The sequence below is a fragment of the Alligator sinensis genome, unplaced genomic scaffold, assembly GCF_000455745.1.
Source record: "Alligator sinensis unplaced genomic scaffold, ASM45574v1 scaffold722_1, whole genome shotgun sequence".
Classification (NCBI taxonomy): domain Eukaryota; kingdom Metazoa; phylum Chordata; order Crocodylia; family Alligatoridae; genus Alligator; species Alligator sinensis.
The window spans coordinates 1201596-1218247 of record NW_005842345.1 but is presented as its reverse complement, the minus strand read 5'-3'; the positions used below and the strand labels follow the sequence as shown (position 1 = coordinate 1218247).

Below are 16652 nucleotides of genomic sequence, written 5' to 3'. Positions count from 1 at the left end.
AATGCCACGGGGTGACAAGCAGGAAGCATGCATGTGCGGCACAACACCAAGATGTGGTGCAGACTCTTTCTTGCCCCCTACCTCTGATCCAACCAGGGTTCCTGCAGCCTAGTGTTCAGTATGGGAAGGGCAGGGTGGCTCTGACCCCCAAGCAGATGACTTATGAATGAACCAGCACTGCTGGACACATGGTGCAGAAAGGGCTGCCAATGAGCACGTGGCATGGGGAGGTCCCCTAACAGTCTCTGTGGCTCCTTTCAGCCAGCATCAGTGCTGCTGATCATCTGCACAGGAAAATATGCCAGCATTACCATATTGCCGTAATGACACCACTCCAGTCTCACTGGGTTAGGCCCCTGCGTGGATGCTCTGATTCAAAATACAAGCGGCCTTAATTCGATTTATCTTAATTCTCTTTAGAAGCCAATAAGGGCAAGATTAAGGCCCCTTTTATTCCCAATAAGAATGTACACACAGGGACTGGATCTGGTTTAGATTTACACTTGTAGTGAATTCAGATTATTCATCTCAATGACTTCTGCCGTGCAGACAAGGCTTCAGTGCAGCTGGGGATGAGGACAGCTGTAGTCAGGCTCTTTTTTATCCCCAGGCTGATGAGCCTTGCTTTCCACAGGTCTCGTACACAGTGATAAAAATGGATCTGGTAACTAGCTTGTCTTCTAGCCTTGTGGCACCCACAGGCGTTCATCCTGGAAGGTTGGCCACACTCCCCTGTGGAGGCACAGTTATGATTTCCTGCTAAGGCAGCCTCTGTTCAGCACACAGCCTTCATCGTCACATAGTCACGAGGTTCCCATCTGGCAGTCTACTGGGGCACCAGATTTGGTTCTCTGTAGCAGCACATCACTGTGGTCCCTGGAGTCAGCCCTTCACCCCTTTCTGAACTTTCACAGAGTCCGAGGTTCACGTCTGCAGCCAGTGTAAATCAGTGTAGTACTTACGAAGTCAGGGAAGTTCCCTCTGCAATAAAGCACCTGCAAATTTGGCCTTTCTGAAAGTGTGAGATGCTGGAGCTTTGCATCTGCGCCTCTGTTCTGGGCCATCTCTGCCCTTGAAAAATACAATGGATGCTTTCCATGGTAGAGAGGCTTGGTCATTTTGCACACAGGTGATTATGAACAGAATATATCAGGCAATTGCAGCGACGGCATGAGTCCAAGCCTATGAAGTACAGAATGCACTAAGGGAAAAGGGCCAGTGAACAGCATATCACTAATCTGTTTAACTAATGGCTGTATTAACCAATATCCGTCAACCTGCTATAAAGCAGTATGCAAGCACAATCTTGCAAGAAGCCACTCACCTATTAAGATGATTAGTCAAGCTCATCCCTTCACCTCCTCCCAGGAAGTTTGCCTATCTCTTGGCCAGAATGACCCCCAGAACATATAGTTGGGGCTAGTCAGACTGATGGGGATTTTCTGAGGCCTCCAGTGGGTTGTTCTGTTATGCCAATCAAGCTTTCTATCACCCTGTGTACCTGTCTGTCTGTCTGTTACCATGCATACATCACTCTACTTCATTTAGTCTCTTATATAGACCCAGTTGCTTTAGAATATAAGTCCACAAAACACCCAAGGGTTGGTTGTGCCAGGATTGTTTTTGAGTACTTTGCAATAGCCACAGCATTATGTTTGAAACCAGACTAGAAAGCGTGAGGTTGTTTTTGTCACCAGTTGAGCAGAGCTAGAGCCGTGACATTCAGAATCTGCACTGCCGAAGTGCCAGCAGGTGCGTGGGGAGGGAAGGGGCTGCATTGAGGATTGGACCCATGGCAGAGAGAGGAAGCAGCTCTGAAATCTGGATTTGTCTCTAACTGCCTTCCGTGCATTCAGTGCCCAGGGCAGGTTCAGTTGCCATTTTTGGGTCGGATACATACTAGTCAGCAGCTCGCTCAGTCTAAAGGCAAGCAGGAAGAGCAACAAGAGTTATTTGGCCAGTGGGTATTGTCCTGAGTAGACAATGCACAGAAACCTTGTGAGTAACTGCATGTGTGATTCCCACATTGTCCCAGTTACAGAAGAGAAGAGCCTGAGACCCGTGTACCCCAGCTTGTTGGCTAGTGATTATTGCACAATTGACTTTTAATTAGTCCGTTTGCTGATTATTTTTCTCCATTTCTGTCTCCTTCCAGTTCTGCACATGCTAGGCCCAGCTATTAGCAATATCCGCCAATTCCACTTTAGATGGATCAGGGAACTTTATCTGAGTCGTTCATCTCTGAGATAATTGGCCACTTACACTGCAGAGACAGTTCATTCCAGCACGTATTTTGTGGCACACACTCTACTTTGCAGCGCGCAGGGTTATACAAGTAAATTACAGAGTAGCGGTGGCGAACTATAGGTAGGAAGGATCATGCGATACCATCTGGGGGCTGATCCTAAGATGTGCTAAACACCTGCATCTCCCCTTGACTTCACCCAGTGCTAGGGAAGGTAGGTTGGGAGACAAAATCAAAGAGCTTTCTGCCACGACAGCTCATGATCAGATAAAAGGCTGCATGCAGAGAAATGATCTTATTATTTGACTTTGTTGGGAGCGGCAGGTGCTCAGCACCTCTGAAAATCAGGCTGCTTGCCTAAGTGACTGAATATGGATTTATGTTCCTCATTCTAGTCAGCTGGGTTTGAATATGCTGGCTTGTGTGACTTGTCCAAGGAGACGGAGGGCTCCATCCCCCTCGAGGGAATTAATTGACAGAAGAGCCAAACCCAGAACCCAGGAGTCCAAGATCTGTGGGTTTTTTCACTGTAGTGGGAGTACCTTGAGATGCAGAATGACTGCTTTCTGCCTCAGTGGATCTCACAGTGGCTGGGCAGATCCCAGCCTGACAGTGGACTGAAATATGTACTGCTGTTTCCTAGGGTTGGGAACTCAGGGATTTGAGATCACAGACCCCAGGGGTACAACATGTCTCTCTAACTGCAAGGTCTTCACATAGGCCATGTTTCATCCTGTTTTAGCCCAGCCAGTGATCTGCTGGTTGGTGGAACATCCCAGGCTGTGTCCAAAAGACGCTTAATAAAAGTCATGGATATTGTTATTGAAATATCTGATACCTTAGCAATGCAAGTTGCTAAAGCACCTGTGTCAAGCGAGCTGTGCACTGCAACTGTCACAGCTCAGAGACCTCGCATTTAAAGAGTGGGATGATGGTTATTTTTAACCTTTTCACTGCTGAATCACAAGCCCGGTCTGCTCAGCATTTGCTGTTGAAAATAACCCAAAGCTTCCTACAGCCCATCCAGTTGAATGCTGGTGGGAGACTCTTAGCAGAGCAGAGGTCCTAGTGAAGGCAGATGCAAGGCCTTGGTCTCTTGTTGCCTGGGTATGACACCTGCATATCCGTGTTGACTTTAGTGGAGTTAATACCGATTAATGCCAGTGTCACTCAAGAGCAGAATCAAACCCTAAGTTGTTTGATACATCTGTGACATTTTCCCCATCTCTTGCACTGTGAAGCCAAAAGGCAATAAGTAAAGGGAAAAATGTAAGCCTGTATTTTGCAGCATATCAAAATAATAAAGTCCTGGATGCAGTTGACCAAAGCCAGGATATTTAACCTGAAAACTACTATCTAGGCCTCAGCTCACCCCTCTCCCTCGAAGTATTGTCATATTGGCGGCACAAAATCTCACTCTTCTCTGAAGTGCTGAGGCCCAGCAGGAAGTTGTTAAGGATGGAGCTGGCAGGCTTACCTCTGAATTTTCCATCTTGTCTTGCCTTCAACCAGATCCTTCTTGTTACTGTCATATAGTATTTTTGTTGATTTAATAGAGCCCCATGTATCTGCTGAATAAACATGAATCCCCAATATATGCCATCTGTTCAGGGCTGTCAGGTTTAGTAGAAGGGTGGGGTACTTAATCAAAGTACCTTCTACTTGCAGACAGTTCGCGATCAGATAGAAAGCAGCATGCAGGGAACTGCTATTGAGACTTATCAGGGAGATGAAGCAGAGTGGAATCCATGCTTTCTTTCATCTGGCTGTGGGAGAACCCATGTACAAATGGTTTCCAAAATCTTGGTATTAAAGGGAAGCTCTTAGTTAACAAACATGCTGTAACAAACCCTAGCCCACCCCGGACTTCAGTACAGTGGTACCTGCCGCGATCGTAGTCACCCAGTTTAACATGGCAGCAAGGATGATAAACTCAGAACTTTCTGCTCCAAAAGCAGAGGTGTCCTATCACTTGAGCTAAATAAGACTCTCCAGTAGCTCTAGGCAGAATAGGGCCTATGACACACAGTGAAGCAGTTCTCAGGGCATCCAGCAGATGGCAGCGGTACCTTTATTGAGTTATCACAGCTATTCTGAAGGCCTCTCGTGGGCTCTGATAACAAGTGATGAGCATGGGAGAGAGAGATAATCAGCTTAAAATATAAGCACGGTGCAGCCCACTTCATCAACATATATTCTTTTTGATTCCTTACCCAAGTCATTAATAATCCCAGGGATGATTAATTAGGCACTGTTTTATCACTTCAACAAAGAGGAACACTTGAGCGGTGTGTACAAGAGAAGCAAAGTGCTGAGTTGCAGCCAACACCAAGACGATAAATAAAACACTGAATACGTATAAACAGCTCCTTGACTCTTCCCCTGTTTTGAATATCCTGGCTGAGACAGTCAGCCTTGGAACGGGAATGAGCCCCCGTGGGATGGGGATGGCTGAGAGCACTTTGGAGCGGCAGTGTGCCAGTGCAGATCATTTCCTTTTTGCAATAAGGCTGAGGGAGACAATGGAACTGGAACAGTCGGTTTCACCTTTTGTAGGTATCAATGGTCACCTCCCAGTTCCCTGCTTTGCATGCTGCTCTTCTGTTGCACAATGCTGTTCGTACCTGGGTTCCCAAACCTAAACTCCCTCCTTAAATGAGACAGTGGAAATGCCTCTCTTCCCACTAGCTCCCTTGCATTCCCTTTCCTCTCCCTCCCCACAAAACATCTTGCATTTTTGGCTTAAAAGAAGTAATGGAACAGTAGCCGAACTTCTGAATGACAAGCCATTTGCCCAGAAGAGGGCACTAAACTATGACCTATATAAGTATAGAGCCATTGACATCAAATACTTGTTTTCCTCTTTGTTCAAATGAATGGGAAATAAAAAGGTCAAGAGAATAAACTATTTTTTAAAGAAAAAGATAAAGATAAATAAATCCTGCATTTTCCACCTTAAATCAGCAATTCAGGCCATGGCAAGGAGAGGCATTTACAATTGGAGGTATAAGACAAGCTGTTGTCCATCAAAAGGCCCATAGGTAGATCCTCCTGTATACTGCTAGGTAGATAGATGGAGCTGTCATTCATGACTAAAGCTCCTTCCTGGTTGACATAGCCCCATTTGTGGATAGATGGTCAAGGTCTTTACAGGCATAAATCTCTTTAACATCACAGATTGCTACAGCTTGGGGTGGGGGAGGGGAGAGGGGAGTACACCAGGGCACAGGGAGAGCTAGGTGACTTTCCCAAGGCCACGCAGCAAGTCAGTGGCACAGCCAGAAACTGAGACAAAAGTGTTAGATTAGTTACTATATTTTGGGGAGATTGAAGATAAAATTTTGCGGTCTGTCAAATGTCAAACCCACTTACTGGGTGCAGAGGCGTTGACACTTGGGTCTGGCTTTGAACTGCTTAGCCAGTACACTGTCTGCTGCACCAAACACAGGGAAACTCCCTTCTGCGTTGGGAAATTTAGTGATCCAGTGAAACCAATAAACAAGCCGACTCAGCAGAGGGACCATATCAGTAACAGCAAGGTCTGACTCCGAAGGTGTGTGGTACTGCCACTTTCACTGTGTTGTGAACACAGCGAGGCAAGCAGCCCTTTCACAGTAATGCTTGGCCCAGAGGACCCAGGACATAGCTTTTGATTTCTCCAGTGGTTGAGCTTAAAGCAAGCATGTGCATGTATGCACATATAGTCCAGCATCTCGCTGATTCCCTGAGGTTTGCGTTGACTCTCTTAAGATCATAATGCCTCAAATGGGCGATAGCAGTTTTGTACGAGTCACAAAGTCACAATAACCTGAGTTGCTTGCGTCTGGCGTTGGCTCTGTGCAGAGCCGGTAGGGGAGAACCCCCAAGCTAATTGGGTTTCAGGGACTAGCAAATGGAGAATTTGCAAACTCATTTTTTTTTGTCTCAGAAAGTAAGAAAGCAGCCCATTGCTGCTCCAACTCCTGCAGTTCACAACAAGGGGGCAAAGCTACATACCCAGCCTTGCTCCTTAGCCAGGACCAAATGCAGCATGTTTGTGGAGCACGATCATGTTCTGTGAATGATCCACAGGTGATCATGGCTTACTGCCACTCTCAGCTAGGGGCAGCAGTGCTTTAGCTCAAGTGGTAGAGAGAAGGAAGTCTGCCCGCTTGTACTGAAGGTCCTTGATTTACATGCTGATGGAAGCTAATAGCGAGGGCAGTAAACAAGGAGGGTCTCCCTGAGAGAGGAAACCCCACACATCTGTGCTGTTTGCACTCTGAGGACTGTGCTGTTTACACCCTCTTCATCTTTTCCAAGGAAGGGAGCTAGTATCTGTTCTGATGCAGTAAGTCCAGGTTCAGGGGGGTGGGGAGGAGTGGTATATAATGCCATAGGGTGTGCATTGGAGCAGCATGACCACTCTGGTTTACAGTGCTGATGTGTGAAGAGTCCTGTTTGCACTGGGAAGCCGAGCAAGGTGTTCACCGAAGGGCATATGTCCAGAGTGCACAGGTTACCTGAGTGGACAAGATGAGCAGCTGAGAGGGACAGACAGGAAAAGCCAAGATAATTAGGTGCTAGCTTGCTGGGCAGCAGATGGGCAGGAATAACCCTTGTGCACTTGCAGCACATGCCAGGGGTTATCAGCATTCCCAGACCTGGAAGGAATGCTTAGGCTGCCTGGCCCTAGGATTGTGTGCACACATGTGTGGATACAACATGAGCGGGATTTTCAAGGAGTCCTGGTGCTGGCTGTGTCCTCCGGAGTCCATCATAAAACAGCCACCTGTCTCCCTGGTAGCAAAATGGGGCCCTTCCTGGGCACCTGTGGACATCCCAAGCTCCAAAGCAGGTTGCTTTCAGTAGGACACTGCCAGGACAATCCTGCTCTGCTCTCTGCAAAGTTTCACTCACAGATTCCCACTGACCCTGGCACCAATGCACAAGTGCTCACCAGCAGTCCCCAGAGAGTGAGTTTGCAGAGAACCAGCCTGCTTGGGTGCCCACTGCAACAGATTCCTCCTTGACATGCTGCCTGCAGACACCGGCTCAAGCTCCCAGGCCAAGCACCATGCTCCATGCTCCCTGCAGCAGCTTGGCCAGCCCTCATGCCAGCAGCGAGGTATTATTTTCGTTTCCACCCAGTGCTAGATTCTCATCTGGGCTGCGCCCCTGACTCACGGCAGGGCCTTGTGCAAGGCACTCCTTGTGCCTCAGTTCCACCCAGCTGGAAAATCGAGTCTAACCAGGAGCAGGTTGGGAAGCTGAGGCAGCATCTCTGCTTGGCCACTCTGGGATAAATAATTTGCCCAGAGCAGAGTGGAGCTGGGATGGTCCCTCAAGTAGGTTACAGTGCCCTGTAGGACCCTGGACAGAGCGTGGCTTCATGGCAGATCCTCAGTAGGAGAACAAAGACAAGTAAAGAGTCGGGCAGGTGTTAAACATTCCTTCGTAACACTAGTAATATCATCGTACCCTCCCAGAGACAGGGTGGTGACCCACTTCCCCCTAAGGCCCTGTCTACACAGCAGATCAGACTATCTGAACTGTGTTTAAACGTGGTGCTCACCGGCAGAACGTTGCTGATGTGAAGCCTAATCCAAAATCCACCGAAATCACTGGGCTTTGAATTGGGCCCCTGGACAGGGAAAGCCACGGGAGAATTGTGTTTCCAACCACCTCCTCACACTATGCTACAGTCCCCCTCTTGCAAATACAGCTGGAGTGCTAGCACTGGGACAGTGTCCCTGGCTTCTCCTGCTGGTGGCTTGAACGCTAGGGAAGAGGCTTCTTTGATCCCCCGGGGTGGCATGGACAAAGACCCTAGGGAAGAGGCTTCTTTGATCCCCCGGGGGGGGATGGACAAAGAACGGATGATCAGAGATTTCTCTGTCTCCTGCTCATTGCTCTGAATCCCATTGCCCTCAGGAAGACAGGCCACTTCCTGCAGGACATAATGGGAGCGTGGAGAATTGCACTGAAGCCACAGGACAGGGATGTTGGGAGCATCAGGTCCAGTTTTTGACCCTGCCTCAGCCATTAGACCTCATTTCCGTTTTTTTACAATGGAAGGAATCTCCCCCAAGAGGAGTTTTGCTCTTTGACCCCTGGGGGTGGCCAGCACCAGGAAAACACCCACTTAGCAAGTCTCAGAGTCTTGTCTTTAGCAGGTCTCAGACACCAGGCGGTGCAAAGGGAGTAGGACACAGTGCCTAGCTTGCCCGCAGCAGCAGAACAGATCCCTGAACACCCAAAGGATTTAAATCCACAACAAGAATGGAAGCAGCCTGAAGACCTAGCATCCCCTACCACCAGCTGAGAACCAGGTTCCTCCACAATCCCTGTCCCTCCAGCTGAGGGACAGCAGCAGATGGGGAAAAGGAGCAGCTAGCCCGACAGTCTAGAGCAGAGTAGGAAGATGTGCAATTGTCCAGCTCTCTGCCAAGGAAAAGTTGGGCCCAAACTTCTCAGCTAACTCCCTGGGAGGAATTACCACTCGGCAGTTATTGCCCGCAAGTAATTGGACGGGGCTGCGAAACAAGCGCTTTTCAGCTGCACTATCCAAAGTGTAGAAGTCTGCGGGTGTCATTTACTGGTAAAAAGGACTCCCGCCCACCGCCACTGGGACATCATTAATCTTTGGAGAAAAAACATTAGGGCTCCTCTCACCGAGAACAGCCCCAGTGATGAGGCAGATAAATTACAGAATGCACGCTGATCTCGGGCAGGAGCCCGTGTCCTGGGGCCAGCAGTGGATGCAAGTGCTTTGCACGTGAGACCTCCCATCAACAGTTAGGGCCTTCTCGTCTCCAGCCCACATGATCCCTCATGTGTTACACCAGCTTCCCCTTTCAGCTCACCCTCGGTATACCGCCACTTCACTCCAGATGCACATCAGTGCTCAGCGACGACAGAACCAGGCACAGTTAGAAATGAAGGCTAGTCAGCCTGGTGACTAGTGGCCTCAATGAAACCGGGGAGGCTTACATTCTGGTGGGAGCTTTGCACCCTCCTTCACTCTGCAAGTGGAGAACAGCTCACTCCAGCCACTACTTCTGCCCTTGTGGGCAGTGGTGCAGCTGGGACAGGGTGAGGGGCATGGGCCTACACCAGTGCCTTGACAAGCGCTTAGCCCTGTGACCGGGAGCATTGTCCAGCATCTGTGGCACAACAGCAAGCGTCAGAGCTCTTCCCAAGTCTACCACTTCCTGGACAGGCAAGTCACTTCTGCTCCTTGTGCCTCAGTTTCCCTGCTGTACAGCAGCTGTAAGCGTGGGTGTTTGTGGAGTGGTCTCAGCTGGTCTGACTGCAGCAAGCCCTGAGATAAGGGCAAAGCTGTGTGTGATATAATCCTCCAGGAAGTGAGCTTGAACATGGACCAAACTAAGCATGAAATGTCTTATTGTTCTTGAAGGGAGGGGACTGTGGCCCTCTCGACCCTTCTCCCCCCGTTCCCCCCTAAGATTCCCAGCAGTTCTTTCTCTCTCTGCCATCCCTGGCCGTTAATCAAGAGTTCTGGTGAGTCACCAGCACCAAGTGTTACTGAATCAATTAGGCCATTTGGTGTCAGAGCAGCAGCGATTCAGGGACTGTCAAATATTTGCAGAGAGAAATCACTGGCTATGCCCAGACTAGGGGAAGAGCTGGGGGGAGGTGGGGAAGGGGTGCTTGACCAGTTCCTGTTGCAACAACTCTGGTTCTGCAGACCAGCACAGGGCAGCAGGGTGGGGGGACTCTTTTACCCTAGCCATACTGGGCTGTGGGCTCCTCAGGTGCACAGGGGTCATTATGAGCACTCTGAGGCTTGGGACATGTCAGACACCCCAGCTAAGGGAGGAAGCGCTGGGTACATGGGACAATGGGCATCTCGTGAGGTTAAACACCTGATACTTGAGTAGGGGGATCTTGGTCACTAAGCCTGGGGGCTTCTCCAAGGCATACAAAGCTGGGAGGTATGGGAGGGCATTGGCCATCCAGGACCACGGGGGTGGGGGGCTCTTGGAAAGCCAGGGCATCCTGTGAGAGCCTCATACTTGAGTCTGACATCATCCTGCAAGACCCATCAGACACCCCGGCTTCCTGGTAGCTGAAATGTCCCCAGCTGAGACTGAAATCTCACCCAGCAGCACGTGGTCACTGTGGCTCGGCGGTTTTCCTGGACTTTGAGCTAGGTGGTACTGTGCTGAACACAGTAGTGCTGAAAGGGGGGAGGGGGGATCCACGTGGGGTTTTCCCCAAGGAGGGCACAGGCCTCCCCTAGGGGCAGATGGGCCCCACGTGTTCTCAGGTGGAAAAGTAGGTTGGGAAAAACCCTCTTTCCACAACACACCATGCGATTCTGGGCAGAGGCCTGTGGTCCTGGGCAAAACCTGCGCCTCTTTGGCTCCTTTCCTCCTGGGCTCTACACAGAAGTTGTCAGCAGTCATAAAAGCTCACAAGCCCTGTGGCAGGCAGGCCAGTGCCCCTGTCTTTACCTAACCCCCTGTGAAATGGGGATAGTTTTGATCTACTGCCTGGGGCTCACAGAATGCTTTGAAATGCTCTTGCAAATGGCACTAGTAGAGGGCAAAGGATCAGGACAAGGAGCACCATTACAGGCATGTCCCTGCCCCCCTTTCCCTTGTCCGAGTCCGCAGCTGAGCCAGGAAGCCAACCCCAGGGTCCTGCAACCTGGTCCTGCACCTTACTCGTAGCCCATTCCTCCTCGCTCCACGCTCTGTCTCTCCTTTTAGCATTTTATGGTCATATTAGATCTCACTCACTGCCTGTCTGAGCAGCTCATTTATGGGAAATGACCATCTGTGGGTCCCTGGGCATGTCCCAGTGGATAAGCGCTGCTATCACAGGATTGCCTCCTGTGTAGAGCCACAGGGGCTGGTACTGGATCGGAGCAGGGACCCACCTACTGCGCTGTCTGGTGACTGGCAAAGGATGCTGCAGTGAGCAGGGTGGTTGTAGAATAAGCTACAGCTAAGGGAAACTGCTTCCTAACTTCTAGCACCTAGGGCTTAGCTTGTATCCTAAATCAGGGAGGGTCCTATCCCTTTAGGTGTGTTGTTTAAATCAGGATGTTCTCTTAAGCATGTAGTCCTGTTACAGCCCCCCCAGCCAAGCGCCTTGTCTTCCTCGCAGCAGTTGACAGGGATGTACTGCGTCATAGCAGCATTTCCTTTCACTAGCCTCACACTGGCCCCTTTTGAATGTTGTTGGAAGTCCCCTGGCTCTCATGTCAAGAGGCAGGGTGCTAGGAGCCCCACAGCTACCCTCTCTCTTTCTCCACAGGGTTTAGCTTGTACTGTCTTTGCTGGGGGCGCCTCTAAGGGCAAGTGGCCTCTGCCATGAGATTCACGCCCAAAGAGATGGTCCCTACTCTGAAGAGTCCCCTTGCATTTGCCTAGCCAGAGCCACTCATTACAATGTCTGCAGGCAGAAGGGGAGAGAGGACGAGCTAACTGGGCCCCACAGACCTGAGCCTACTCCCCTCCTGAAAGGTAAAGCACACTAGAATGACATCAACAACTTTTTTTGTTAACTGCACGAGTTATGTTAACCTCCGAGATGCAGCCTGTTAGATATAAAAGGCGCTTTAACCCAATGCAACCATCCCAGGCAATGTGAGCAAGGCTTGAACTTGCTCCTGTACCCAGGATGGGTCCCTGCAGGTCAGGAGTGAGGCACTTTTGGTGGGACTGCTGCAGGCTGTGGGTCTCTGTGGTTGGCTATCCAAGGATCACAAAAGGAAACTAGTAGGTAGTAAGTTTAAAACTAAGAAAAGGAAGTTCTTTTTCACCCAGCGTGTAATTAAAGCATGGAAGTCCTTGCCACCAGATGTGATGGAAGCTGACAGTTTAGCCAGATTCAAACAAGCATTGGACAAATTCTTGGGGAAAGGGGCATCGGTAGCTATTGAGCAGTTAGGGGCACAGCCTCTGAGTCAGGACTTCTTAGATCTTAAATGCTGGAGGCTGTAAGTGAGAGAGAACAGTGGTCATACCCAGTTCACTCTCCCTTTCAGTGTCCGTTCTCTGCCACTGTGTGACACAGGAGACTGGACTTAGGTCTGGCCCAGGAAATGGCAATTCTCACGTTGTTATGTTCATCTATTCTTGTTCTTACCTGTGCGGTTACAAGGCGAGTAAAGCAGGGGGTGTTCTCAGGAACACCTTGCCAGGCGTCAGTACTGGAATGGCATATTCTTTGCATATGCACTGCCTTTTCTGCACTGCAGCCCCAAAGTATGGGTGTTATGGGACCCTGCATAGCACCAGTGGCCAAACCTAGAGTTAATGGCTACTTCCCCAGAGGCTTGCCCCATGGGAAGAGAACGTCCCATGAGGTGGTAGCTTGGGGAAAGGTGACTGACCTCACAGTGCATGCCACGGGCGCAACCGCATCCCATGAGAGCAGCAAGCGGCATGTTCCGTGATTGACACTTCCTTGGGGTTAACCTCCATCCTACAATCTCGTGGAAAAAAGGAGGCTGTGCAGTAAAACAGGGGCTTTTTCACTCTTGTCTGGCTACAGAACCGCAAGGCACTTGGCTGCACTGCTCCTCGCTCTCGAGCACTGAGTCATCCCGAGGCCGTGGGCATGTGCAAGCCCGTTCCTCAGCAGGGTCCTCCTCCCACTTGTAGCAGGAAAGGGGAGGTGCTCAAGTCAGGCTGAGTCCCGCCGTGGCTCTTTCTCGCTCTACTCAAGCCATTGCCAGCACGGCACCCGGTGAAGCAATTCCACGCTTTGCTCAGCTGTTTTGCAAGAGCAGCAGGGCTTGTTGGCTGTGTTTAACACCGTGAGATTTGAATTCCGATAAACGACACCAATCCCTTCCATGGCATTAACAAGATGGACGGGATGGGGTGTGGAGGGGCAGAAGAGGCATGTGGAATAAACAGCAGACTTCAGTTGCACTAAGGCCCAGATCCATCCTTCTTTGACACACCTGTATCCTCCCTTTGCTTTAACTCGATCCGCAGGGGTTGCGAAGTTAGCTAGATGCAGGCAGCATGATGCCGTGGGCTACTGCGGTGATGGCTCGATGCCGTACTGTAGACGGACGGGGGGCGAGGGGGAGGGTGAGTGCCCACCTTAATGGGGCACATTCAGGTTCACAGTGAGCTCCTCAAGAAGCCCTGCTGGCTGCAGCAGCAATGTCAATACAGCACATAGTCACCAGGATGATGAGGAACTTCTAGCTCTGATGAGGCCGTGAGCAGACAGACCTGCTCAGCATGACGGGGAAGATCACAATAAGTCTTGGATGTGGCTGGCACCTCTGCCCTGTGCCACCCCTGCATCCAGCCAAGGAGAGGCAGGCTCCTTGAGCTTCCTGCCCAGCCAGGCAGAGGGGGATTTCTGCATCTCTGATCTAGGGAGCAGGATGTACTTAGTACTCCCACAGGAGAGGACATCCCTATCACATCACAGCTGGGGAGCAGGGGCTTTCCTGCCTCCCACAGCCAAGGAGCAGGACTTCCCTCCCGCCCCCATCTGAAAGAGAGGATCTCCCACCGCCCCCAGCCCCAGGAGAAACACCCGCGCTGCCTCCGGCCTGGGCACTCAGCGATCCCGCGGCCCCCGCATGCAGAAGGAATGGCCCCCTGCTTCCAGGTGCTGCACTCTCAGTTCCCCAGAGCATGTGACAGGTGCTGGTTCCTTGTGAGTGCCTGGTCACGACTTCCCCAGGGCTTGCTGTGGTTTTACTTCTTGTTTCTCAGGAAACGTGCTCCTGCGGCAGACAGCCCGTCTGGAGCTCTGGCTTCACATCCCCACCTTGTTGGGCCAGGAGGCACAGCTCACAGGTGGCCCAGCTGGGCACTGTGGTCTGGCTGTGTGGCTTTTCCCAGAATGCCAGCAGGGACGGGCAGGTGTGGACTCCACGACACCTGCGACCCTCTGTTGGCACCCGGAAGCAGGAGGCACCAAACTCCCTTTGCAATAGCCACGTTGGAGCAAAGCCATGCTTAATACAGATCTCTGGGGAGCAGGGCCAGGATCCAAGCGTGCATGGGGTAGAGGGGGACCTTGCCGGCCCTCAAAATACCCAGGAGGATTTGCAGCAGAGGCAGCAAGGGTAAACTGCACTGCATCCCCAGGCCTCTTTCAAAGGGAGGCCTTGGAAGCTTCCACGTTCTCCCCCACACAGAGCATCTGGGGATTTCCACGGCACCTTGGGGTGGGCTTGTGGGAAACCGTGGGAAGGTCTGCTCCAAAGGTCATCAGGAAGCAGAAGAGGGGGCGGGGAGGGGAACATGCAAGAAGCAAACAACGTTTGCAACAAACAAAACCGAGGGAGTGGGTGCCTGTAATGTCTTGGGGAGGTGAGCAAGCAGCAGCTTGGGACCCAGCCGACCCAACTCTGCCACTAGGCCCCTTGGGGTGTCCTCTGCATCCTCGCCTCTGCCTGGCTCTGGGAGATGCTGGGTGTCTCTGGCGGCCTTGATCTTGATCTCTCGCGCGCACGCTCTCTCTGAGTCTGCCTCTCTCCTCACAGGATGTGGTCGGTATCACACAGGACAGAAAAACAAACAGCAACCTCAGTGTCTTTTGCTAGACCTGGCCTGCCCTCGAGCCTGCCCCCACACTGCCCACTTGGAGAGCCCCGCCAAGCCCAGCACTGGATGGTCATCCAGCCCTCCAAGCCAGAGCCTCTGCCTTTGTAAATGGATGCAGCACCTTTGAGGCCTGGGCTGAGGACCTGGTTCCTTGTGCCCACCTGCTTTCCATGGTCTGCTCCCCTGGTCCCTTCGAGGGAAGCTTACCCCACAGTGCTGGGGCAGGAGGAAATGCAGGAGATGCCCCCGTGGTTCTCCCTTGACTTCTCTGGCATGCTAGGGCTGGTGCATCCAATGGTGGTGGTCATCTAGCAAGTCTCTTACATGCACGCATGCTCCTGGTGGCCACAGCATGTGCCTGGGCACCCCCGGGAGATGGAACAGGAAGGACGAGAGGCAAGCCAGAGGCTAAGAAGTGACTGGGCCAAGCACAGCTCTCTTTGCTTTGGCCCATTACCCCAGGACAGGAGTGGCTTGGGATTGCACTGGCCAGTCAGCGGGTGAGCATGGGGCCTCTCATCCAGCAAGAAGCACACAAGTGGAAGGCTGGAAAGAGAGGAGACAAACAACAAGCAGAAGCACCTGCAGGCAGCATGGCCACCAATCCAAGAGCCACGGTGAGGCTCCCAGCAGTCAGCCCTAACAGCCAGGAGAGAGCTCCAAGGGCCAGTTCTGCTCTCAGTTGATTGCATCGGGTCCCAGGGGGCTGGGTGTGCACTTTGCCAGCAGAAACAGCGCTGTCCAGTGCCTGTTGCTGAAGCCGCTGGCCAGTGTGGCCTTCAGGGTCTGGCTCTACTCACCCACCCTTTGGTCTCTTTCCAGGTTCCTGGCCACTGGAGCGGTTTGTTGAGCAGTTTCGACTCGGATCCCCTGTGGCTTCGACCCAGTTCCTCACCCAGCACCACAATGACTAGGAGCAGCGTCAAAGTGTGAGGCCAAACCCAGAGCCTCCCTGCTCGCTGCTTGGCTTTAGTGGTGGTGAGCTCATGTCTCCCGCATCTCCCGCAAAGTGCTACACTCCCAAGGACCCCCGCTCAGCCTCCGTCTCAAGAAAGAAATGCTCGTCCCAGTCCTATTAGTAACACCTGGCCTTGACATGACTGGGCCCTCCAGTCGGTTGCTTCCCATTACAGCAGGGCCTTTCCTGGCCTAAACATAGAGCATTTCTTGCCTTATAGTGTTTTTGCTGCTGCTTATAGTTGCAATCAAAATAAAAGAGCTAGCACTGGCTTTAATTGCACTGTGGGGTCTGTTCTGTGAATTCCTCGTGCAAACAGCAGTCTCACAAGTAAGCACCAACACAAAGATTACTTGGGAGCAGGTGCAACGTGGTGACTAAAGCCACAGATAGGCATGAGAACACCTGGATTCCCTTCCCAACTCCAAGAGGGCAGGTGACACAGTGATTACAACCCGAGTGCGGAGGCAGCGCTCCTGGATTCCCTTCCTGTCTCTGTCACCAACTCACGTTCTGACACTGGGTAGCTCACGGCGTCTCCCCAGTAGCCACATGGTCAAAATTACAGCGGATCATGCTGACTACTGCACACGGAGGGCTCGGGACTCAGGTAGGTTTGCAAAATGATTGAAGAGCTTCTGGGCCCTCCTCATAAGGGAGGGAAACGTCCCTGAGTACAGAGCAGGTTTAAGAAGGCAGCGATGTGATTTTCCAAGGGACGTAGCATGTCAGGCATAGATCTGACACCAACCCCCGATTAAAAATCTGACCCCTGTTTCTTTGCCTACCTGGGAGCTGGGATTCCAACCCCGAATATCTAAAAGCTAAAAGCAAAGCTGGCTCCATTTGTGGGTGTTGAGCTCTTGGAAAACTGGGCCTGGCTTCTTTGAAATCTCCAAACCCATAACAGCAC

The 16652-nt window shown here is 51.5% G+C and overlaps 1 protein-coding gene across 9 annotated transcripts in view; it reads left to right on the top strand.

Annotated features, from left to right (window-relative positions):
• The window catches only part of PEBP4 (phosphatidylethanolamine binding protein 4), a 169506-nt gene extending 153485 nt beyond the window's left edge, over positions 1–16021 (top strand). For all 9 annotated transcript variants that reach the window (XM_025210355.1, XM_025210358.1, XM_025210356.1 and 6 more), the window contains exon 7: positions 15604–16021. In XM_025210355.1, the coding sequence (XP_025066140.1) occupies positions 15604–15695 (92 nt within the window). In that variant the 3' untranslated portion in view covers positions 15696–16021. The remainder of the gene's footprint in view (positions 1–15603) is intronic.
• Positions 16022–16652: the final 631 nt, after the last annotated feature.